Source organism: Muscardinus avellanarius, assembly GCF_963383645.1.
Source record: "Muscardinus avellanarius genome assembly, chromosome: 3".
NCBI classification, from domain to species: Eukaryota; Metazoa; Chordata; class Mammalia; order Rodentia; family Gliridae; genus Muscardinus; species Muscardinus avellanarius.
In genome coordinates this window covers 99,121,244-99,145,550 of record NC_137788.1, presented here as the reverse complement: position 1 = coordinate 99,145,550, position 24,307 = coordinate 99,121,244, and the positions used below count along the sequence as shown (strand labels likewise).

The following is a 24,307-nucleotide window of genomic DNA, read 5'->3' as shown; positions in this document are numbered from 1 at the left end:
ATGCTCAAGAAGTCAGGGAAGGCCGGATCTTACACTAAAGCCCTAGATGGAGGATGGGGATGGCTGATTGTATTTCATTTTTTCCTGGTAGGTATTTGTTTTCCTCTTTCCAATTGCCTGGGATCTCTGGAGACTCAGCAGTCTAACAAAACCACTTTAAAAAATTCTTTTTTGTAATCCCCGCGCTTCGGAGGCAGAGACAGGAGAATTGGGCAGGCTCAAAGCCAGCCGCGCTGGCTTAAGAGACCCTGTTTCCAAATTTTAAAAAAAGTATAAAATAGGTCTGGGAGTATAGCCTGGAGGAAGAAGGGTTTCCAGGAACCCCAGTACCACCCCAAAAATAATAAAAATAAAAATAAAAATAAAAAATTCTTTGAGCTGGGCATGCTGGCGCACGCTTGTAATCCCAGTAGTTGAGAGGCTGAGACTGGAGGATCGCGATTTGCAGACAGCCTCAGCTACTTAGTGAGGCTCGTCGCAACTCAGTGAGACCCTGTTTCAAAATAAAGAATAAAAAAATAGGGCTGGGGGTATAGCTCGGAGGTACGATGCCCCAAGTTCCATCCCCAGACCTAAAAAAAAAAAAAAAAAAAAAAATCCTTGACAACTGAACAGATGGGGTCAGGAACTGTCCATTACTGCCAGAGTCAAGAGTCCCTCAGGAAGCCTAGGAGAAAGCTGCATGTGTCTCTCTGAGTGAAAAGAAGTGTTCTTTCTAGTCCTCTACTCTTCCTCACTACCAAACCTTAAACCTACAGGATGATCTAGTCGGGATCAGCAGCTCTGCTCTGGCTGAATGGCAGTTAGAATCTGGGGGCAATCAGACTTTTAATCATCCCAGAAATAGCACTAGGTACTGCTAAAATGTGCCCAGCTCAGCTGGGCGTGGTGGCGCACACTTGTAATCCCCGCGCTTGGGAAGCTGAGACAGGAGGATCGCGCAGGTTCGAAGCCAGCCTCAGCTGGCTTAAGAGACCCTGTTTCCAAATAAAATATAAAATAGGTCTGGGAGTGTAGCCCGGAGGTAGAAGGCCCCTGGGTTTCATCCCCAGTACCACCAAAAAAAAAAAAAAAGTGTCCAGCTCAGGCCAGCATGTACATAACACTGCAGGCAGCATCTCTCTTAGACAGGAAACAGGAACATTTCCTCTATTCAGCCTACTGCTGACTTTGTAACCACCCTCCCTAACCAGAATTTAGACACAATGCATATTTCTTTTTTTGGAGGGGTGGTCTTGGGATGGAACCCAAGAGCATTCGACCTCTGAGCTACACTCCCTGCCCTATTTTGTATTCTTTATTTTGAAACAGGGCCTCACTAAGTTGCAGAGGGCCTCACTAAGTAGCCTTGTCCTCGAGGGCTACTTACTGTCGCTGTCTACGAACCACAGTCTTCCAGTCTCAGCCTCCCAAATGCTGGGATTACAAACCTGCACCACCACGCCCGGCCCCAATGCATATTTCTGATGTGTCTGGAAAGTGAAAAGGATGTGGATTCTGAACCAAGTCTGGTTTCTTCCCACCCACCACCCACCACCCTGGTGCTGGGGTTCAAACTCAGAACCTGGAAAATGTTAGGCAAGTGTTCTACCAGAGCCATAGCTCCTACCAGAGTTTGAGTTGCTAATGAGAAAATTTTTTTTTTTTATTTGGTGGTACTGGGGATGGAACCCAGGGGCCTTCTACCTCTGGGCTACATTCCCAGACCGATTTTATATTTTGTTTTGGAAACAGAGCCTCACTAAGTAGCCGAGGCTGGCTTCAAACCTATGCGATCCTCCTGTCTCAGCCTCCCAAGTACTGGGATTACAAGCGTGCGCCACCACGCCCGGCTCTGCTAATGAGAACATTTAAGCAGGGGAGTGATGGGATCAGATGTGCATTTCAGAAATATAGCTGTGATTGCCAGGTGGGATATTAGATGAGTGGGTGTTATGCCTGGAAGCAGGAAGATCCATTGGAAGGAGTCGGCAATAACCCAGGAGAGAAAACAGCACTTAAATGACAACAGTTACAGCAGAGACCCAAGCAAGCTGAGGAGGCCGACCAGGACGTGGAGAGGAATGGGATGTTGGGGAGAGACAAGGAGTTCTGGGTTGTTTGCTGGGGCAACTTGATGATGAATGTGATTCACTGAACCGAAGGACATAGGAAGGAGAGAAAAATCTGAAGATGGCTTGGATGTTTAATCTTGGACAAGGAGTCTGAGGGCCTCATAACCAAGAGCGTGTTTGATATCTGGAACACAGGATCTTCACAGTGAAATCTGTGTATCTACTGCGGACATGGTAGTTTGAACTTCAAGGCCACGGTTGGTAAAATCAAGGAGAGGAAGAAGAGGGACTAGGAAAAACCTTTGGAAAAACCTGAAGCAGGGGATAGTCAAACAGCCCACTGAAGAAACTGAGAAGCAGAGAAGCAAGCAGCAATCTAGAAATTTTCAGGAGAGGTTAAGTGTGGCAAAAATGAAAATTTTATTGGCTTAGTAGCAAAGATGTCTTTGATAACCTTGATAAGAACTATTACAGTAGCGATGGACTGCAGCTGGTGGACTTCAGTCTTCAGTGCAGTGGTGACCTGAGAGGAAGTGGAGATACTAATAGAATCTTTCAAGAAGCTTATCTGTGAAGATCAGCATAAGTTAGGATAGAGGGAGTGTGGGGTAGAAAAAAGTTGTTTATTATTAATTAAAAGTAACTCTGACAAAGCCAGTGCTCTGATTTCTTTCCTTCTTTCTTTCTTTCTTTCTTTCTTTTTTTTTTTTTTTTTTTTTTTTGTGGTACTGGGGATGGAACCCAGGGGCCTTCTACCTCCAGGCTACACTCTCAGACCTATTTTATATTTTATTTGGAAACAGGGTCTCTTAAGCCAGCTGAGGCTGGTTTTTTGTTTGTTTGTTTGTTTGTTTTTTGGTGGTACTGGGGTTCCTGGAAGCCCTTCTACCTCTGGGCTACACTCCCAGACCTATTTTTATATTTTTATTTAGAAACAGGGTCTCCTAAGCCAGCACGCGCGGCTGGCTTCGAACCTGCGCGATCCTCCTGTCTCCGCCTCCCAAGCGCGGTGATTACAAGCGTGCGCCACCACGCCCGGCTCTGAGGCTGGTTTTGAACCTGCGTGATCCTCCTGTCTCAGCCTCCCAAGCGCGGGGATTACAAGCGTGTGCTACCACACCCGGCTTAGTGCTCTGATTTCAAAACAGGTCTCGGAGGCTGACCCAGCTCCCCCTTCCAAATCAATTAGAATGATCTGGTGAACAAGTTCTTACTGGCAGGCGGAGAGTTCCTGCTTAAAGTGTTCCTTCTAAGTGCAATCCAGTTCTGCCCTTAAAGATAAAAATGAAGCCAGCTGTGGTGGTGCATGCCTGTAATCCCAGCATTTGGGAGGCTGAGACCGGAGGATCGCGGTTCAAGGACAGCCTCAGCTACTACTTAGTGAGGTACTTTGCAACTCAGTGAGACCCTGTTTCAAAATAAAGAATAAAACCAGGCGTGGTGGCGCACGCTTGTAATCCCAGCGCTTGGGAGGCTGAGACAGGAGGATCGCACAGGTTGGAAGCCAGCCTCAGCTACTTGGTGCGGCTCTCAGCAATTTAGCGAGACCCTGTTTCCAAATAAAGTATAAATAATAGGTCTGGGAGTGTAGCCCAGTGGTAGTAAAGTCCCTGGGTTCCAACCGCAGTACCACCAAAAGAAAAGAGCAAAGAATAAAAAATAGGGCTGGGGATGTAGCTCGGAGGTAGAATGTCCCTGGGTTACATCCCCAGTATCAGAGAGAGAGAGAGAGAGAGAGAGAGAGAGAGAGAGAGAGAGAGAGAGAGAGAGAAGGGGAGGGGAGGGGAGGGGAGGGGAGGGGAGGGGAGGGGAGGGGAGGGGAGGGGAGGGGAGGGGAGAGGAGAGGAGAGGAGAGGAGAGGAGAGGAGAGACGAAGGACTAGAGAACTTCTGGGGTGTCTTACTTGGGGGTGAGCCAATTTTCAATAGGCTTGGTAGAACTGAAACCCACCAAACTTCACGGAAGGCATGGGATTAAGCAGATAATCCAGATCTATATAGTCTGTTTAGTTAACTACGGGGAGACATGGACCTTGGAAGAAGTTCTTTTGTGTTTTTATTTTTTGTGGTACTGGAGATGGAACCCAGGGCTTTCTACCCCCCAGGCTACACTCTAGACCTATTTTTAAAAATATTTTATTTGGAAACAGGGTCTTAGTAGTTGCTGAGAGCCTAAGTAGCTGAGGCTGGCTTTGAACCTGTGCAATCCTCCCCAGCCTCCCAAGTGCTGGGATTACAAGTGTGTGCCACCATGCCTGGCTAGGAAGAAGTTTTTAATAACAAAGTAAGGTTTCAAGTTAAGGGAAGGGAGGCAATCTATTCAAGAGCTCTGCCCTTACAGACCCATGGAACCCAGGGGCATTCAACCTCCGAGCCGAGCTACACATCCTTCCTTATTTTTTATTCTTTATTTTGAAACAGGATCTCACTAAGTTGCAGACAGCCTCACTAAGTAGCTGAGGCTTTCTGCGAACTTGATCTTCAGGTCTCAGCCTCCCAAATGCTGGGATTACAAGAGTGCACCACCCAGCTCAGATCCAATTCTTTTTTTTTTTTTTTTTTTTGCAGGTCTGGGGATGGAACCCAGGGGCATTCGATCTCCAAGCTACAACCCCTGCCCTATTTTATTTTTTATTCTTTATTTTGAAATTGGGTCTCACTGAGTTGCAAAGGACCTCACTAAGTAGCTGAGGCTGGCCGCAAACCCAGATCCTCCTGCCTCAGTCTCCCGAATGCTGGGATTACAATTGTGTGCCACCACACCTGGCTGGAAGCTAATTTTATTTTATTTATTTATTTTGCGGGTTTGGAGGTGGAACCCAGAGGCAGTCGACTTCCGAGCTATACCCTGTGCCCTAATTTTTATTCTTTATTTTTGAAACAGGGTTTCACTAAGGTGCAGAGGGCCTAAGTAGCTGACTGTCGGCGATTGCCGATCTTCTGGTCTCAGCCTCCCGAATGCTGGGATTACAAGCATGCGCCACCATGCCCGGCTGGAAGCTAATTTTAGATGACACCTCACTTTAATGTTCCTTGCCCACATGTAGAAACAACCACCACTCTATTTCTAACTAAGAAATGAGTTTATATCATTTGATATTTACATATTTTCCACCTTGATTTCTTCTTTTTTTGTGTGTGAGGTACTGGGGATGGAATCCAGGGACATTGTACCTCCAAGCTACACCCACAGCCCTATTTTTTTAGTTTGTTTGTTTGTTTGTTTATTTATTTATTTATTTATTTATTTATTTATTTATTTATTTATTTATTTATTTATGGTAGTACTGGGGTTCCTGGAAACCCTCGACCTCCAGGTTACACTCCCAGACCTATTTTTTACTTTTTTATTTGGAAATAGGGTCTCTTAAGCCAGCCTGGCTGGCTTCGAACCTGCGCAATCCTCCTGTCTCCACCCCCGAAGCGCGGGGATTACACGTGCGCCACCACGCCCGGCTAGTCTCTTTATTTTTTGAAACAGGGTCTCTCTCACTAAGTTGCAGAGGGTCTCGCTAAGTAGCTGAGGCTGTCCACAAACCGCGATCCTCTGGTCCCCCTTCTGAATTCTGGGATTACAAGTGTGCGGCACCATGCCTGGTACCTACCTTGATTTCTTTATACAAGTGTTTTAGAGGAAAATTAGTTATAAATTACCTAAATAGGAGGCATAATAAAATGTTTTTTTCACTATTGAATATATAGCCTGAAGTCCATAACATTGTTCTTTGTTTCCTTCCTTCCTTCCTTCCTTCCTTCCTTCCTTCCTTCCTTCCTTCCTTCCTTTCTTTTTGCGGGTCTGGGGATGGAACCCAGGGACATTTGACCTTCGAGCTATACCCCCTGCCCTATTTTTTATTTTTTACTTTTTATTTTTTTTGCGGGTCTGGGGATGGAACCCAGGGGCATTTGACCTCCGAGCTACACCCCATGCCCTATTTTTTATTCTTTATTTTGAAACAGGGTCTCACTGAGTTGCAAAGGGCCTCACTAAGTAGCTGAGGCTGTCCACGAACGGTGATCCTCTGGTCTCAGCCTCCCTGGGATCATAAGCATGTGCCACCACGTCTGGCTAACATTGTTCTTTCTAAATAAGGAAAGGTTTGATAGGGCACAGTGACATACACCTGTAATTTCAGCTACTCAGGAAGCTGAGACAGTATGATCACAAGTTCAAGGCCAGCCTATACAACTTAAGACATTGTCTCAAAATTTAAAAGGGGAGCCGAGCATGATGGTGCACTCCTAGAATCTCAGCATTCGGGAGGCTGAGACCAGAGGATCATGGTTTGTGGACAGCCTCAGCTACTTAGTGAAGTTCTTTGCAACTCAGTGAGACCCTGTTTCAAAAAATAAAGAATAAAGCTGGGCATGGTGGCACAAGCTTGTAATCCTAGTACTTGGGAGGCTGAGACAGGAGGATCATGCAAGTTCAAAGCCAGCCTCAGCTACTTAATGAGGGAGGCTCTCAGCCACGTAGTGAAACCCTGTTTCCAAATAAAATATAAAATAGGTCTGGGAGTGTAGCCCGGAGGTAGAAGGCCCCTGTGTTCTATTCCCAACACAATAACAACAACAACAACAACAACAACAACAACAACAATAAAACCAGTCTAGTGATGGTGATGAGAAGGAGGGGAAGGTCTTGATAATAATTTATAAAGTAGGGGCTGAGGGAAGGAGGTATCTAAAGCAGATCTCCAACTCTGGTGAGCAAGTATATGGTACTAGTCAAAAAACCTGAAAGGTGCAGGCATGGGATAAGAGACAAATGAGTTTGGACAAGTCAGCCAGATTTAGAAATCTATGGTAGGCAGTTGTGAGTCTAATGCCCATAGGAAAGCTGGGCATGGCGGCGCACACTTGGAATCAGTACTTGGAAGACTGAGACAGGAGGATCACAGGTTTGTGGTCAGCTTCAGCAATGAGAGGCTTTCAGCAGCTTAATAAGATACTGTTTCAAAATAAAATAGGAGGCCGTGTGGTGGCGCACGCTTGTAATCCCCGCGCTTGGGAGACGGAGACTGGAGGATCGTGCAAGTTCAAAGCCAGTCGCGCTGGCTTAAGAGACCGTTTCCAAATAAAAATATAAAAAATAGGTCTGGGAATGTAGCCTGGAGGTAGATGGGCTTCCAGGAACCCCAGTACCACAAAAAATAAATAAGTAAATAAATAAAATAAAATAGGGCTGGAGGTGTGTGTGGCTCAGAGGTAGAATGCTCCATGGTTCAATCCTCAGTACCACAAATAAAATAAAGCCCATAGAAGAGCAGAATGGTAACATAACAAAATCATTATTAATTGTTTAAGTATCATGTACTAAGTTTCCGAAAATTTCTAAATTGATCTTCACATTTCTGTGTGCTAGTTAACATTTTCACTCTTCTCACTTCACAAAGCAGTATTTTAATCTCTATAAATTTTAATCTCTATAGTTTGCTCTGGTGTCCAAAGTCCCCTCTTAGTGGGAAGCAGATGGCTGATTGAAGGTCCTCACTCACACCTGTGCCACCATGAGTATGTAGGTAATTAATGCCTCAAGAATGAATGGCTTGTCCAGGGAGGGACCAGCTCAACTAGTGGGGAAAGTGTATCCCAGGTGAAGAGAGCAAGAGGCATCCGTATAAAGAAACCCAGGGTCCTGTGGTTCTTAAGTAATACTTGGCCAGGTTGAAAGCAGAGAAGTTGGCTTGGGCTTGACAAGCCACAACTACCAAAATAAGGAAAAGCTAGAAAGCCCCTGAAGACAAGTGAAAACAAGGTGGCCCCTGGATATCGAGACTGAAACAACCGAGTAGGTTTCCCTTTGAGCTCCCCGTTCTGACTTCTGCAGAGAATAATGTTTCTCCATGAAACCAGAGAGAGAGAGAGAGAGAGAGAGAGAGAGAGAGAGAGAGAGAGAGAGAGAGAGAGCACGCGAGAATATATGGTAGCAGAATCATATAATCCCAGCAATTTTGGAGGCTGAGGCAAGAAGATTGCAAATTTGAGGCTAGGCTAGCCTGGGCAACTTAGTGAGACCCTGTTTCAAAATTGGAAAGGACTGGGGATGTAGCTCAGGGTTGATGTAGAGCATTTAACACATACTAAAAGAAGGAAAGAAAGAATAAAAAAAAGTAGGGCTGGGGTGTAGCTTGGAGGTAGAATGCCCTGGGTTCCATCCCCAGCACTACACACACACACACATTAAGAACAAAAAAAGGTATTCTCAGGATTATAAGGAATAATTGCTCTTCTTTTGGACAAAGGCTTTTCTCTTACAAAGGAATAGCTGATGTTGACAGATGCTTTAACAGGACAGTGGGTCTGCAGTCGTCCGTGAGTATAAATCTCAGCTCCTATATATACCCTTATCTTAAGCAACTTTTCTCTCTCTAAACTTCAATTCCTATTCTCTAATACATTACTGACATACCTATTTCACAGCAGTGAAATGAGGATTAAACAAGATACTTTTGTATAACATGCTTAATCACTCTAAAAAGAAATTATTCTGGCAAAGTGCTTGCCTGGCAAGTGTACCGCCCTGGGTTCGATCCCCAGGCCAAAAAGACAAAAAAAAAAAAAAAAAAAAGACCCCCCCTTTAAAAAAATAAGCTAAAAATACATGTGATGAGGAACTAATAAAGAAAACTGACAAATACTATTGAGTGAGGGCAACAGGACCTCTAACAACTGTAACCTCCTCTGCACTGGCTTGTTCACCTCCTGACTCAGACTCTCTGGTCTGTTTTAATTTAGGTCAATGTGTTCGTAATGGGGATGACCAAGACTTTTGCAATTTTTTTTGTTGTCTTTAAAGAAGAGTTTGAAGGAACCTCGGAGCAAATTGGCTGGATTGGATCCATCTTGTCCTCACTTCGTTTTTGTGCAGGTATAACTTTGACAACAGCTTGATATCCATGGAGGACCACGAAGAGCAATTATATGAATACTCTTCTATTAGTCCTTTAAGACTGAAACATTGCTACATTCATTTATTAATATGTATTGCTGAGAAAGTAAGGGATCACAGTACTCAGCCTTCACTTGACTTGGTAACTAAGTTTGGAAAATTAGGTTCAAAGAAAGCTGTAGAACTGGGCATGGTGGCGCACATATGTAATCCCAGCATTTGGGAGGCTGAGACTGGAGGATGGCGGTTCGCAGGGCAGCCTCAGCTACTTAGTGAGGCCCTCTGCAACTAAGTGAGACCGTGTTTCGAAATAAAGAATAAAAAAATAGGGCAGGGGGTGTAGCTCGGAGGTTGAATGCCTTTGGGTTCCATCCCCAGACCTGGAAAAAAAAAAAAGAAAGAAAAAAGAAAAAAAAAAAAAAACAGAAAAGAAAGTTGTAGAATTCAACTACTAATTCCAAGATTCAATTTTTTTTCAGTACTAGGGGTTGAACCCAGGGGCATTCTACCTATGAACCACACTCCTAGCCCTAAATTTTAATTTATTTTATTTTATTTTTGCAGGTCTGGGGATGGAACCCAAAGGCATTCAACCTCCGAGCTATACCCCCTGCCCTAATTTTTTTTTTTTTTTTTTTTTTTTTTTTTTGGTGGTACTGGGGTTCCTGGAAGCCCTTCTACCTCCGGGCTACACTCCCAGACCTATTTTTACATTTTTATTTGGAAACAGGGTCTACTAAGCCAGCATGCGCGGCTAGCTTCGAACCTGCACGATCCTCCTGTCTCTGCCTTCCAAGCATGGGGATTACAAGCGTGCGCCACCACGCCCAACTTGCCCTATTTTATTTTTTTATTCTTTATTTTGAAACAGGGTCTCACTAAGTTGCAGAGGGCCTCACTAAGTAGCTGAGGCTGTCCGCGAACCACGATCCTCCGGTCTCAGCCTCCCAAATGCTGGGATTACAAGCGTGAGCCACCACACCCAGCTTATTATTTATTTTGAAACAGGGTCTCACTAAGTTGCAGAGTACCTCACTAAGTACCTGAGGCTAGCTTTGAACCTGTGATCCTTCTGTCTCAGCCTCCCAGGTACTGGGATTATAAGCATGTGCCACCATGCCCAGCTCTATGATTCAATTTTTTGAGGTATTGGGGATGGAACCCAGGGGCATTCTACCTCTGAGCTATACCTCTAGCCCTATTTTTATTCTTTACTTTGAAACAGGATCTTACTGAGTTGCAAACCGTGAACCACAATACGTTGCTGAGAGTCTCACTACATTGCTAAGGCTGTCCTTGAACCTGTGATCCTCCTGTCTCATCCTCCTAAATACGGGGATTACAGGTGTGCACCACCACATCTAGTCTTTTTTATAATTTTTTCCATAAAGCAAAATCATGTGGTACTAGTAATATTGAGAAACCCAATATAAACACCTTTTCTGAAGAAAATACAACACTCCAAAGCAGAGTCTTCTTTTCCAATCATTCACTTAAGTTGCACGTCAGATAATAAGGGATGCCAAAGCATATTTACTTGGCATATGCCTATCTTTCTTCAGGTCCCCTGGCTGCTATTATTTCTGACATATTTGGAGAGAAAACCACCTCCATTCTTGGGACTTTCCTTGTCACTGGCGGGTATCTGATCAGCAGTCAGGCCACGAGCATTCCTTTTCTTTGTGTGACTATGGGACTTTTACCTGGTGAGTATACTGTACACAGAAGACTGTAAAAGGAACTCTCCCTTCTGCCTGTGGGTCCTAAAGGCCTCGTCATATTATCTGAAATATAAAATATCTCATGGGTACCAAACCACTTGATGCGAAAGTAATATGAAACTACTATGTTTTTCTTTTAGGTTTGGGTTCTGCTTTCTTATACCAAGTAGCTGCTGTAGTAACTACCAAATACTTCAAAAAACGATTGGCTCTTTCTACAGCTATTGCCCGTTCTGGGATGGGACTGACGTTTCTATTGGCGCCCATTACAAAATTCTTGATAGATCTTTATGACTGGACAGGTGAGTCTAAGTTTCCAAGTAATTGACTTAAGATTTAATATTCAGCACTCTCCTTTGATGATTGGAAGTGAAGACTTTAAGGCAATCAATTTCAAGACATGGCCATAGCCAGGCGTGGGGGTACATACCTGTAATCCCAGGGAGACTGAGACAGGAGGATTAGAGTTTTGAGGCCACTGGCAGCAATGTAGCAAGACTCACAGCAACCTAGTGAGACTGTTTCAAAACAAAAATAAAATAGGGCTGGGGGTGTAGCTCTGATGTAGAATGCCTCTGGGTTCTATCACCAGTTCCAAAGTAAAGGTATTACCGTAGCATGCATAAGTCCCTGAGTTTAATCCTCAGCATCTCAAAATAAACAAATAAATAAGCAAAAAAAAAAAAAGTTTAAAAGGGTTTTGCTAACTGGGCATGGTGGTGCACACTTGTAATCCCAGTACTTGGGAGGCTGAGACAGGAGGATTGCGCAGGTTTGAAGCCAGCCTTAGCTACTTGGTGAGGCTCTCAGCAACTTAGTGAGACCCTGTTTCCAAATAAAGTATAAAATAGGTCCAGGAGTATAGCCTGGAGATAGAAAAGCCCCTGGATTCCATCCCCAGTACCACCAAAAAATAATGAATGAATGAATCAATCAATCAATATCCCTGTTTAAAACATATTATAGCCAGGCTTGGTGGTGTATTCCTATAATCCCAGTTCTTGGAAAGCTGAGACAGGAGGAGGATCCAAGGCTTGAGGACAGCCTCAGCAGCTGAGAGGAACCTCAGCACTGTAGGGATACCATTTCAAAATAAACAAAAATGAAGAATCCAGAGTGTAGAGCTCAGAGAGAGAATACCGCTGGGTTCACGCCCCAGTACCAAAATTAAGTAACTTTAAAAAGTACTGTAATTTTATAGCACTTGGAATACTACCCTCCCTCCAAAAAAAACCCCTATTCATCCTTTTTCCTTTGTTAAAAGTCACTTTTCCTCCTATCCCACCTTTTGGTGCAGCTTTCTAGTTTTCTATCTCCAAGGGACTCCATTTCTACAGAGATACAATAGTGCATACAGCTGACAATTAAGACTTTCATGCCTTCAATTAAATTTGGAAAGCAAAGTAGTGTTTTCAAAAATATTATATAGCCGGGCGTGGTGGCACACACCTGTAATCCCCGTGCTTGAGAGGCTGAGACAGGAGGATCATGCAGGTTCGAAGCCAGCCCCAGCTACTTAGTGAGGCTCTCAGCAACTTAGTGAGACCCTGTTTCCAAATAAAATATACAAAAGGTCTGGGAGTATAGCCCGGAGGTAGAAAGCCTCTAGGTTCCATCCCCAGTACCACCAAAAAAAAAAAAAAAAAAAAAAAAAAAAAAAATATATATATATATATATATATATATATGGACCTCTTCTGAGCCTATGAACACAAAGTATTTTAAACTGAAAGATGTGTGTGTGTGTGTGTGGTGTGGGGATGGAACCAGAGGCCTTCTACTTCCAGGCTACACCCCTAGTCCTATTTAATTTTTTATTTGGGAAGAGGGTCTCACCAAATTGCTGAGAGCTTCACTAATTTGCTGAGGCCGGCCTTGAACCTGTGATCCTCCTGTCTCAGCCTCTCAAGTACCGTGATTACAGGCGTCCACCACCATGCCTGGCTCTGAAAAGTTATTTATTTATTTATTTTTTGGTGGCACTGGTGGTGGAACCCAGAGACTTTCTACCTCCGGGCTATACTCCCAGACCTATTTTATATTTTATTAGAAACAGAGTCTCACTAAGTTGCTGAAAGCCTCACTAAGTAGCTGAGGTTGGCTTCGAACCTGTGTGATCCTCCTGTCTCAGCCTCCTAAGCGCAGACAACCACACCTGGCTGAAAGGTTATTTTAACTTCTTGATTTCTCTTTCCTATTTAGGTGCCCTTATATTACTTGGAGCTATCACACTGAATTTGGTGCCTTCAAGTATGCTCATAAGACCTATCCATATCCAAAAAGAGAATAATAATTCTGATATTAAAGATAACGACAGCACTTTGTCTGGAAGTGGTCCAGAAGCATTGTGTGGGACAGAAACATCACTCTGCCATGAGACACAGGATTTTCCCATCAAGGACAGCACTACACAGAGACTTGAGCTACCTGATAAAAGTTTCGTAGTCTCACAGAATCAAAGGGAAGAGTTCAATAATGGGCCTGACAAGAAGCAATTGCTACGAATGAACAATCAAAGCTGTAAGAAAAAGGCTACTTCGTGGAGCTGCAAGCACCTTGATCGCTCTCTCTTTAGGAATCCTTTCTTCTACATATTTACCTGGTCTTTGCTCCTCAGTCAGTTAGCATATTTCATTCCTACCTTTCATCTGGTAGCCAGAGCCAAATCACTGGGGATTGATGTCATGGATGCCTCCTACCTCATTTCAGTAGCTGGTAAGAAAGCCTACTACAATCTCCTGCCTAAAAGAAAAAGGGTGTACTTAAATTTTACAAAAACACTTTAACTTTTATTAAAACGCTGAAGAAACTGTGGGAGGGTCAAGAAAAGCAAGCCTGCTGCAGCCAGGCAGAGTCCCGGGGCACCATTGCACAGGACTCCCCTAACAATGGCGCTAGCCCAGCTCTCCTCATTCTCATGTGTCTGACACAGTAGACCTCTATTATTTGTCTGATAAATCTTGAATTTCCAAAAGCTGATGCTCAGTGGCAACAGCTCCCTCAGGGAAACAGGAAATCCCAGGTAGACAACACGAGGCGGTGGCTGGAAGCACTGGCCCCGGAGCTGGGCTGCCGATTAGGCTGTGCATTCCCCTGGGTAAGGTCCTGCCTTCTCTTGTCTTAGTCTTTCCTCGTCTGTAGTACAGGCCTTAATTGTAGTACAGGATTACAGGTGTAGAGCATGCAGTTTATAGTCTAGTGCCCAGCCCATAGTAAATGGTCTATAATGTTCTGTTATCAGAATTAGAACTCAGGATATATAGTTCATTGTTTGAGTTCTCAACAAATTCTTGGGTTGAATACCCAGTGCTGCAAGAAAAAAAAAATAACTAAGTATATTTCACCTCAAAAAAAAAAAAAAAAAAAAGGACAGATAAACTGGGAGTGGTGGCGCACGTTTATAATCCTAGCATTTAGGAGACTGAGATGGGAGGATAGTGGTTCGTGGACAGCCTCAGCTATTACTTAGTGAGACCATTTGCAACTCAGTGAGACTGTTTCAAAATAAAGAATAAAAAATTGGGCTGGGTGTGTAGCTCGAAGGTGGAATGTCTCTGGGTTCCATCCTCAGCACCACAAAAAAAAAAAAAAAAATTAACATGACTCTTGAAGCTAGTGTCTTGTGGATTTGCTAACACTTAACATAAATTAGGTTGTGCGTGGTGGTGCACACTTGTAATCCCAGTACTTGGGAGGCTGAGACAGGAGAATCACAGGTTTGAAGCCAGCCTCAGAAAATTATTGAGGCTCTCAGCAAGCAAATAAGAAATGAAATCAAGCTGGGGGGAATCCAATTCCCAGTACCAAAAATTAAAATAAAAAATAAAACAGAGCTGGGCATGGTGGTGTGCACTTGGAATTCCAGTACTTGGCAGGCTGAGACAGGAGGATTACAGATTGAAGGACAGCCTCAGCAAATAGTGAGACTCTCATTAACCTAGTGAGACCCCATTTCAAAATAAAAATAAAATAGAGCTGATGTAGCTCATAAGTAGAATGCCTTCCTGAGTTCAATCCCCAGTGCCTCAAAAACATAGAAATAAATTGGATCCAAGAGTGGTGGCACACACTTGTAATCCCGATACTTGGAAGGATGAGTCAGGAGGATCACAGGTTGAGGCCAGCCTCAGCAAATAGTGAGAACCTCAGCAACTTACTGAGACTCTGCTTCAAGATTTAAGAAATGGCTAGGGGGGGAGCTCAGAGGTAGACCGACCCTGGTTCAGCACCGTTTAAATAAAAAATGCAGGAGCTGGGCATGGTGGCGCATGCTTGTAATCCCCGCGCTTGGGAGGCTGAGACAGGAGGATCGCACAGGTTCAAAGCCAGCCTCAGCTACTTAGTGAGGCTCTCGGCAGCTTAGTGAGACCCTATTTCCAAATAAAATACAAAAACAGGTCTGGGAGTATATAGCTCAGAGGTAGAAAAACCCTAGGTTCCATTCCCAGTATCACCAATAAATAAATAAATAAATAAATAAATAAATAAATAAAGTGAGCAGGCATGGTGGCACATACATATCCACAATCCTAGCTACTCAGGAGGCTGAGGCAGGAGGATCACAAGTTTAAGACTAGCTTAGGCAACATGGCAAGACCCTGTCTCAAAATTAAAAATAAGGGCCAGGCATGGCGGCACTTGCTTATAATCCAGAATTTGGGAGGGTGAGAAAGGAGGATCATGATTTGTGGACAGCCTTAGCTACTTAGGCCATTTACAGCTCGGTGAGACCCTGTTTCAAAATAAAGAATGAAAAAGTAGGGCTGGGGGTGTCTCTTGGAGGTAGAATGCCTCTGGGTTCCATCCCCAGTACTGCAAAAATATATTAATTAAACATAAGAAATGAGGACATAGCTCAGCGGTAGCGCACCCTAGCTTCAATTTCCAGCACTGCAAAAAAAATTTTTTGTGTGTGTGCTACTGGGGGTGGAACCCAGGGGCTTTTCTACCTCTGGGCTCTACTCCCAGACCTATTTTTAATACTTTATTTGGAAACAGGGTCTCACTAAGTTGCTGAGAGCCTTACTTAGTAGCTGAGGCTGGCCTCGAACCTGTGCGATCCTCCTGTCTCAGCATCCCAAGTGCTGGGACAACAAGCGTGCGCCACCACACCTAGCAAAATAATCTTTTAAAAAATTAGAATGTAAAAGTTACAATGCTGAGCGGTAGAGCACTTGCCTAGTATGTGTGAAGCCCTGGGTTTGATCCCCAGCACCAAAAAATAATTAATCTAAACTGTAAAGTTTCAAAGCCATAATGATCTTTGGAGTGTTAAGTTAATCTAAGATAGTTGAGTATTAATAAAAAATGTTGAGATAAAAGACAGGAGGATCGCACAAGTTTGAAGCCATCCTCAGCTACTTAATGAGGCTCTCAGCAACTTAGTGAGACCCTGTTTCCAAATAAAATATAAAATAGGTCTGGGAGGAAAGCCCCTGGGTTTCACCCCAGTACCACACACACACAAAAAAGACTGGGTGTGTAGCAAGGAGGTAGAATGCCACTGGGTTCGATAGCGCAAAAAAAAAAAAAAAAAAAAAAAAAAAGTTTGGTGGCCTTAATTCCCAAACAATTATAAAGAGTTCCAATATCTATATTGCTTTTGTTTCAACAATGACTATTCTCTAATCTTCTACCATGTAACTTTCTCAGGACACTACCCAAAAGTCTACTAGTCTTTTAAAATCTCACTTCCTCATCTGTAGGGGCTCTTACAGAAAGGGATTGCAAACCCACCCACCCATCCCCCACCCCAAGCCCAGGGTTCTCTACAACCAAGGATTTGTAGTTTCCTGTTATGAGTGGTCTAAACACAATAAGAAACACCTGGCAACCTGGTTTCCTACTTAACTCTAGAGAAGCCTTTTATTAAATGTGTTTGAAATAGGTAAATAAATGACAGATCCTATTTTGGTAGACAAATGAAACCCCCTCCAAATAAATCCCAGCCTCAAATTATTTGGAGAAAGATGCATTATGCATTTACATTTTTCAATGGGGCTATGAAAATGAGGTTGGGATTTCCTAACACTTTTTCTATACTGTTCCAGGTATCACGGAGACAGTCAGCCAGCTGATTTCTGGATGGGTTGCTGATCAAAACTGGATCAAAAAGTATCATTACCACAAGTCTTATCTCATCCTCTGTGGCATCACCAACCTTCTTGCTCCTTTAGCCACCACATTTCCACTACTTTTGACCTATACCATCTTCTTTGCCATTTTTGCTGGTGGTTACCTGGCACTAATACTTCCTATAATGGTGAGTAGACATGTTCATTAACATCATGGTACAAGTATCCGTAACAATTCCCCGAAACAGAATACTGATTCTGTATGACTCTTACAATTTAAAAAAAGGGGGGGGGGTCTCAGAAATTTTGTAGTTTGCTATGTAATGTCCAGTTATTCCTCTTACTTTGGGGGAAAAGGGGTGGAGACTAACCACATGGGTCAGGAAAGGAGTGGGAAGCAGAGGGATCAGAGGGTTCCACTTTGCCAACCCATCTCCAGGATAGGCTTGTGTTCACTGCTCTCCTTCAGTTCCTTCTAAAGCAATCTGGAGTCATAGAAAAATGCCCCAAGGGGAAAATAAAAAAGGAGCTTCCTGTGATCAGTGTGGCTTTTCTTATTCAGGCCTTGGTCCTGTGTACTTTAATAGTGACATAGTTTTTTCACCTCTTTACTGTTACCCCAAAATGACTTAAAATCCTACCACCCAAATAAAACTAAAATACTTATAAAAATACTTCTTAGTTCTGAGGACCCCTGGGAACATTATGGGCTCTTTTTAAAGCCATCTCCTCAATGTGTTACAATAGAATTACCCAGGACATTTCTGGCCCAGTGTCAGTAGAAATGCCACAAGATACTGTAGGAAACTGGCAAAACTCCTGACTCCTAAAGCTGATATCAGCTCCTTATATCTGATTCCATTCAAACCCGTGGTTGGTACTCAGCTATAGGTGGATTGATGAGTATCTCTGTCAGCTCAGACTGTAAAAATTAGTTTCTATTTCATCCTTAATTTGGCTAATAACTAAATTCCAATCTCTACAGGTTGATTTGTGTAAGAATTCTAAAGTGCACATGTTTTTGGGATTTTCTACTTTCTTTGCTGGGATGGCTGTCCTTTCTGGACCACCTATAGCAGGTAAAAGCTGAGCTACACTCTGAGAAAATTTTAATAGCTATAAAAGAAGTCACAGATCCAGCATTAATGGTAATATATACTAATAGCATCAGGTTGAAGAAATCTCTAGCTTTCCTCGAGATGATACTACTCCATCACCAATATAGGAAACTTTGAAGATTATTCTCTTGGGACCTTAAGAGGCAGGATATATGCCTCCTTAGCTGAGGAGACAATCCTAAGTTTTATTCGTGTTTCAAAGAACCATGATGCTTTAAGAAAAAAAGGGCTGGACAGGCGTGGTGGCGCACGCTTGTAATCCCTGCACTTGGGAGGCTGAGACAGGAGGATCGCACAGGTTTGAAGCCAGCCTCAGCTACTTAGGCTCTCAGCAATTTAGTGAGACCCTGTTTCCAAATAAAATATAAAATAGGTCTGGGAGTATAGCCCAGAGGTAGAAAGCCTCTGGGTTCCACCCCCCAGTACCACCAAAAAAAAAAAAAAAAAAAAAAAAGGGCTGGTACTGGAGATTAAACTCAGGCATTCTACCTCTGAGCTACACCCCCAGCTTGATTTTTTATTTATTTGGAAACAAAATCTCACTAGGTTGCTGAGGACCTTCATATTCCAAATGTATCAACAGTGTGTCATTTGACCTAAAGGAAAGAAAGAAATCTCTGTGGCAAGGATATCTGGGACCATTGGTAAACATTACATCCAAGTACATACAGTAAATATCTGGGGAATTCTGAATATTTAACTCCTAAGACTGAGGTGTCATTTTATATTTACTTTTTACCTAACAGGATACCTTATGTTTGCTGAACAATTAATCCAAGATAATTAAAAATCTGACTCATAAAGAAATATCCCTAGGAAACCAGCTTAAAACCTTAGTTTCTTACAAACTATAGGTTCTCAATATTTTCGTGTTGTTTTGTTTTGGTGGTGCTGTGGATTGAACCCCAAGCATTTTACCTCAAAGCTACCCACCCCCGCAGTCCAATTTTATTTATTTGGAAACAGGGCCTCACTAGGTTGCGGAGAGCCTTGCTAAACTCCCCAGGCTGGCTTCGAACATGCAAATCCTCCTGTCTCAGCCTCTCAAGTACTGGAATTCGAGGTGTGCACCACCATGCCCATCTTCAGTATATGTGAATGTACAAGTCACTACATGAATTTCTAGTTATTCACAAAAAGGGACTTAGCATCACACTCACTTTTGCTGCTTCTGGTTCCAAAGTAAGACAGAAAAGGACCTGATTTTGCTCTATTATTTTATGCATGTGTGTGTGGTACTGAGGATTGAACCCAGGAATATTCTACCTCCGGGCTATACCTCCAGTTCTATTTTATTTTTATTTCAAAACAAGGTCTTGCTAAATTGATTAGTCTATTTGCTGAGGCTGTCCTAAAACCTGTGATCCTCCTGTCTGTGATTACAGGCATGTGCCACCACTCCTGGCTCAAAAAAACAAAGTTTTATAATAATAACTTTAGCCAGGCATGGTGGTACATGCTGTAATTCTAGCCCTTGGGAGACTGAGAAAGGAAGATCGGGGTTCACAGCTAGCCTCAGCTACTTAGTGAGGCCCTCTACAACTTAGTGAGACCCTGTTTCAAAATAAAGAATAAATCAGGCTGGGGATGTAGCTCAGAAGTAATATGCCCCTGGGCTCAATCATCAGTACTACAAAAATAAATAAGTAAACAAACAAATATGGTAACTTTACACCTCTTAAGACCTCTTAGAAAAAGGAAATATTAAAATAAAAAGAATATAAACGTAGGATAACAAGAAGTATTACTAAGAGGATAAAACACACCATTATTTGAGGTTAGGTTTAAGTGTATTCTAAAGGAAAAATTGCCAGGCATGGTGGCACATATCCGTAACACCAGTCTTTGGGAGACTGAAACAGGTGGAAAACATTTTGAGGTCAGCCCAGCAACTTAGCCAGACCTTGTTTCAAAACTAAAAAATGAAGCCAGGCATGGTGACACACACTTGTAATCCCCACAGTTGGGAGACACAGACAGAAAGATCGCAGGTTCACAGACAGCCTCAGCTACTTAGTAAGGCCCTCCACAATTTTAGTGAGACCCTGTTTCAAAATAAAAAATTAATAAGGCTGGAGGTATAGCTTGGAGACAGAATGCCCCTGGGTTCAATCCAATGCCACATTAAAAAAAAAAAAAAAGGACTGAGAGTGTAGCTTGGAGGTCGAATGCCTCCTGGGTTCAATTCCCAGTACGGTCCCCCAATTTAAAATTAAAAAAGGAAAGCTGGGCATGGTGGCGAAGTTTGTAATCCCCACACTTGGTAGGCTGAGACAGAAGGATCGCACAGGTTTGAATCCAGCCTCAGCTACTGAGTGAGGCTCTCAGCAACTTAGTGAGACTCTGTTTCCAAATAAAATAGAAAATAGAGCCAGGCGTGGTGGCGCTCGCTTGTAATCCTCACACTTGGGAGGCTGAGACAAGAGGATCACACAGGTTCAAAGCCAGCCTCAGCTACTTAGAGAGGCTCTCAGCAACTTAGTGAGACCCTGTTCCCAAATAAAATGTAAAATAGGTCTGGGAGTATAGCCCGGAGGTAGAAAGCCTCTGGGTTCCACCCCAGTACCACCAAAACAATAATAATAAAATAAAAAATGAGCTGGGCGTTGTGGCACACACTTTAATCCCAGCTTTTGGGAGGCTGAAACAGAGGATCTGGGTTTACGGCCACTCTCAGCTACTTAGTGATGTCCTTGCAACTCAGTGAAACCCTGTTTCAAAATAAAGAATAAAAAATAGGGCTAAGCTGGGAGAAGTGGCACACACCTGTAATCCCCATGCTTGGGAGGCTGAGACAAGAGGATCGCACAGGTTCGAAGCCAGCCTCAGCTACTTAGTGAGGCTCTCAGCAATTTAGTGAGACCCTTTTTCCAAATAAAATATAAAATAGGTCTGGGAGTATAGCCAGGAGGTAGAAAGCCTCTGGGGTTCTACCCCCAGTAAAACCAAAATAAATAAATAAATAAATAAATAATAAAATAGGTCTGGGAGTATAGCCTCTGGGTTCCACCCCCAGCACCACCAAAAACAAACAAATAAATAATAATAATAAAAAAGAAAAAATTTACATTATAAACAACCAACTGCCTTATGTGCATTTATGAAAACATCCATTCCCATGTTGTCTCTCAATCTGTACTCTAACACCTGTAAAGCAGGCTAGAATTATAATCTAGGGATTAGTCAAGGGAGGCACTTCTGAGAGTTGCCTAGCTACTCTATGGTTAATACCTGGTTCAGTGAAATGCAGAAAACAACTTAATGATAAGTTCTTTGAATTTTGATTTACTTTTTTTTCTTGGCAGTACTGAGGATTGAATCCAAAAACATTCTACCTCCAAGCTACACCCCCAGACCTCTTTTATTTTGAAACAGGGTCTAAGTAACTGGCTGCCAACCTCCAATCCTCCCGTCTCAGTCTTCCAAGTACTGGAATTATAAGTGTGTAACACCATGTCCGGCGAATTATGATCTTTACGTCCCAATGGAGCTTTGGAACATTTAAAGCACATCAAGTCAAAAGTACAGTAACATAGGAAATATGAGGGCACAGAGTATCTTACTCAAGATCTTTTGTACTTTTTTAATAAAAAAGATAACTACAACAGAGATAAGAATATATCACTTTATTGTAAAACGTTTATTTCATGCACACACACAACTATGTAAAATATGAGTTATAAAATATATTTCTTACTGTCAGTGAGAAAGTGTTTACAAGATTTTTATTACCCCAGATGCAAAATACTCCAGAACCATCTGTAAGGATAAAAAGAGCTCACAATAAATTTTGACTGCCGGGCATGGTGGCACACGTTTGTAATCCCCGTGCTTGGGAGGCAGAGACAGGAGGATCGCACAGGTTCGAAGCCAGCCTCACTGGCTTAAGAGACCCTGTTTCCAAATAAAAATGTAAAAATAGGTCTGGGAGTGTAGCCCGGAGGTAGAAGGACTTCCAGGAACCCCAGTACCACCAAAATAAATAAATAAATAAATAAATAAATAAATAAATATAAAAATAAATAAATAAATTTTGACTAATTTTCCACTAATTAAGAGACCATTACTAGGCAATCATAAAATTTTTAAGTTAAAAAAAAAAGTCAAAGGAAATAATAGGGCTAGCCGGGTATGGTGGTGCAAGTTTGTAATCTCAGCATTTGGGAAGCTGAAACGGGAGGACTGTGGTTTGCAGACAGCCTCAGATGCTTACTGAGGCCCTTTGCAACTTAGTGAGACCCTGTTTCAAAATTTAAAAAAGGACTGGGGGTGTAGCTCAAGAGGTAGAATGCTCCTGAGTTTCATCTCTAGTATGGAAAATAAAAAAGGTAATATGGCTACTGCTGAAAGCTTGTGTATAGATTTTTAGTCTGAGAGTTGCTCATGGTATCTCAGATTATGATAATACATATTTCAGTATCTTGTTTCTCCCATCTTGTTGGTAGGAGAAATTTTAGGAAAGTCCTTGCTTTGATCTTAACTTCTGACCAAAAAAACATCAGGCCAGGCATGGTAGCCCACGCCTGTAATCCTAGTACTTGTAAGGCTAAGATAGGAGGATCACAGGTTTGTCGCCAGCCTCAGGAAACTCATGAGGCCCTCAGCAAGTTAGTGAACCCCTGCTTATAAATAAAAATAAAATAGGGCTGGGGGTATATATAGCTCAGAGGTAGAACGCCTCTGGGTTCAATCCCCATTCCCACAAAAACAAAACAAAACAAAACTCAGTAATTACTATGTTTGCTTTTAAACTGAAAGGTGGCACTCATTTGTAATCCCAGCATTTAGGAGGCTGAAACAGGAGAATCACAGTTCAAAGACATCCCCTTTGCAACTCAGTGAGACCCTGTTTCAAAATAAAGAATAAAAAGTAGGGCTGGGGGTGTAGCTTGGAGGTAGAATGCCTCTGGGTTCCATCCCCAGTACCGCAAAATAAATCAATAAATTGAAAAGTTTACTGATGATAAATAATGAATCCTTATAACCACTTTTAGATCTTCAAAACTAGGTGAGATTCTCATTTTACTTACCTAGATCTGTTATTACCGAATTGTAAAAGCTGAAATTCCTATAAAAGATTACAGGCATTTTAAATTAGAAATCTGGCAAACAATAAATCCTCAGTCCAAACGCTAGTTAAGAATGGTAATATTGATTATATGAACAATATTTTTCTCCTTCCTGTATGGAAATGAAATAAAAAAAAGTTAGTTTTACATAAAATTTTAATAATTCAAGGAAAGGAAAAAGTATAGAATCCATAGGAATCATGTAACTTTGAAGAAATACACTATTTTGTATTTTTAAAAAATACAAATAGAGCATATGGGCAGTAAAATTATTTATACACCTTTATAAACTGTGACTGTCCCAAAAAATCAAAATTTGTTATCACATCTTTGCTAAAATTGAAAGGATAAAAGTAAAAACTTATCCTCCCTACATACACTGCTTAATAAGGCACAACCCTTTCTCATTACAAGCCAAAGTCTCATCTATCCCTTTCCAATATATTAACAAATTCAAGTCTGGTTAATGATATGACTAGAATTAGATAAAAATTTGAGGGTTGTTCTAGGTTCCTAGATCCAGGGTGCTCAGCAGACCTAAGTATGAGCCAGATGTCACGGTTTATTCAAACCCAACTGCTATTTTTTGCTGGCAGATGGCATCCAGAACTACACACTGGCACCAAGATGAAAAAGCCTTGGGAAGTTGTGAGAGAACTGTAAATAATGATATTTTAAAATCTTATATTTATAGTAGGCCCTTTTTACAAAAACTAACCTGTTACTGGGTATGGTGGTGCATGCTTGTAATCTCTTGAGAAGCCAAAACAGGAGGATCTCAAGTTCACAGCCAGCCACAGCTACTTTGTATGGCCCTCTAAAAACTTAGTGAGACCTTGTTTCAAAATAAAGGATAAAAAATAGGGCTGGGGGTATAGCTCAGACATAGAATATCCCTGGGATTCAATCCCCAATAGCCCCCCCCACACAAAATTAACCTGTGGAAACCATATAAATATAATAGCCGAGCATGGTGGCGCATGCTTGTAATCCTAGTACTTAGGAGGTTGAGATAGAAGAATCACAGGTTCTAGGACAGCCTCAGCAAGTAGTGAGACTCTCATCAGCCTAGCAAGACCCTATTTCAAAATAAGAAGTAAAATTGGTATGGGGGTGTAGCTTGGTTTCTGGTTTCTGGTTCAATTCTCAGTACCAAAAAAAAAAAAAAAAAATAAGGCTGGGATGTAGCTGGGAGGTAGAATGCCCCTAGGTTTAATCCCTCTAGCACTACAAAATAAATAAATATATAAATAAAATAGACAGGGCCTTGAATAAAAAACAGGTATATACTAACCTCTAACATATGTTAGATTTAAGCTATATACATGAAATTCCTAATCTTGCAACAAGATCTTTGACATGTGAAATCAAAATGTTCAT

The 24,307-nt window shown here is 42.2% G+C and overlaps 1 protein-coding gene across 1 annotated transcript in view; it reads left to right on the top strand.

The window, feature by feature from the left end:
- SLC16A4 (solute carrier family 16 member 4) overlaps positions 1–24,307 on the top strand; it is a gene marked incomplete at both ends in the record, with an annotated part of 37,527 nt that continues 13,220 nt past the window's right edge. Inside the window, 6 exons of the mRNA XM_080691495.1 lie at positions 1–87; positions 8,792–8,924; positions 10,508–10,651; positions 10,807–10,968; positions 16,717–16,928; positions 17,726–17,819. Coding sequence (XP_080547621.1) covers positions 1–87; positions 8,792–8,924; positions 10,508–10,651; positions 10,807–10,968; positions 16,717–16,928; positions 17,726–17,819 — 832 coding nt within the window. The remainder of the gene's footprint in view (positions 88–8,791; positions 8,925–10,507; positions 10,652–10,806; positions 10,969–16,716; positions 16,929–17,725; positions 17,820–24,307) is intronic.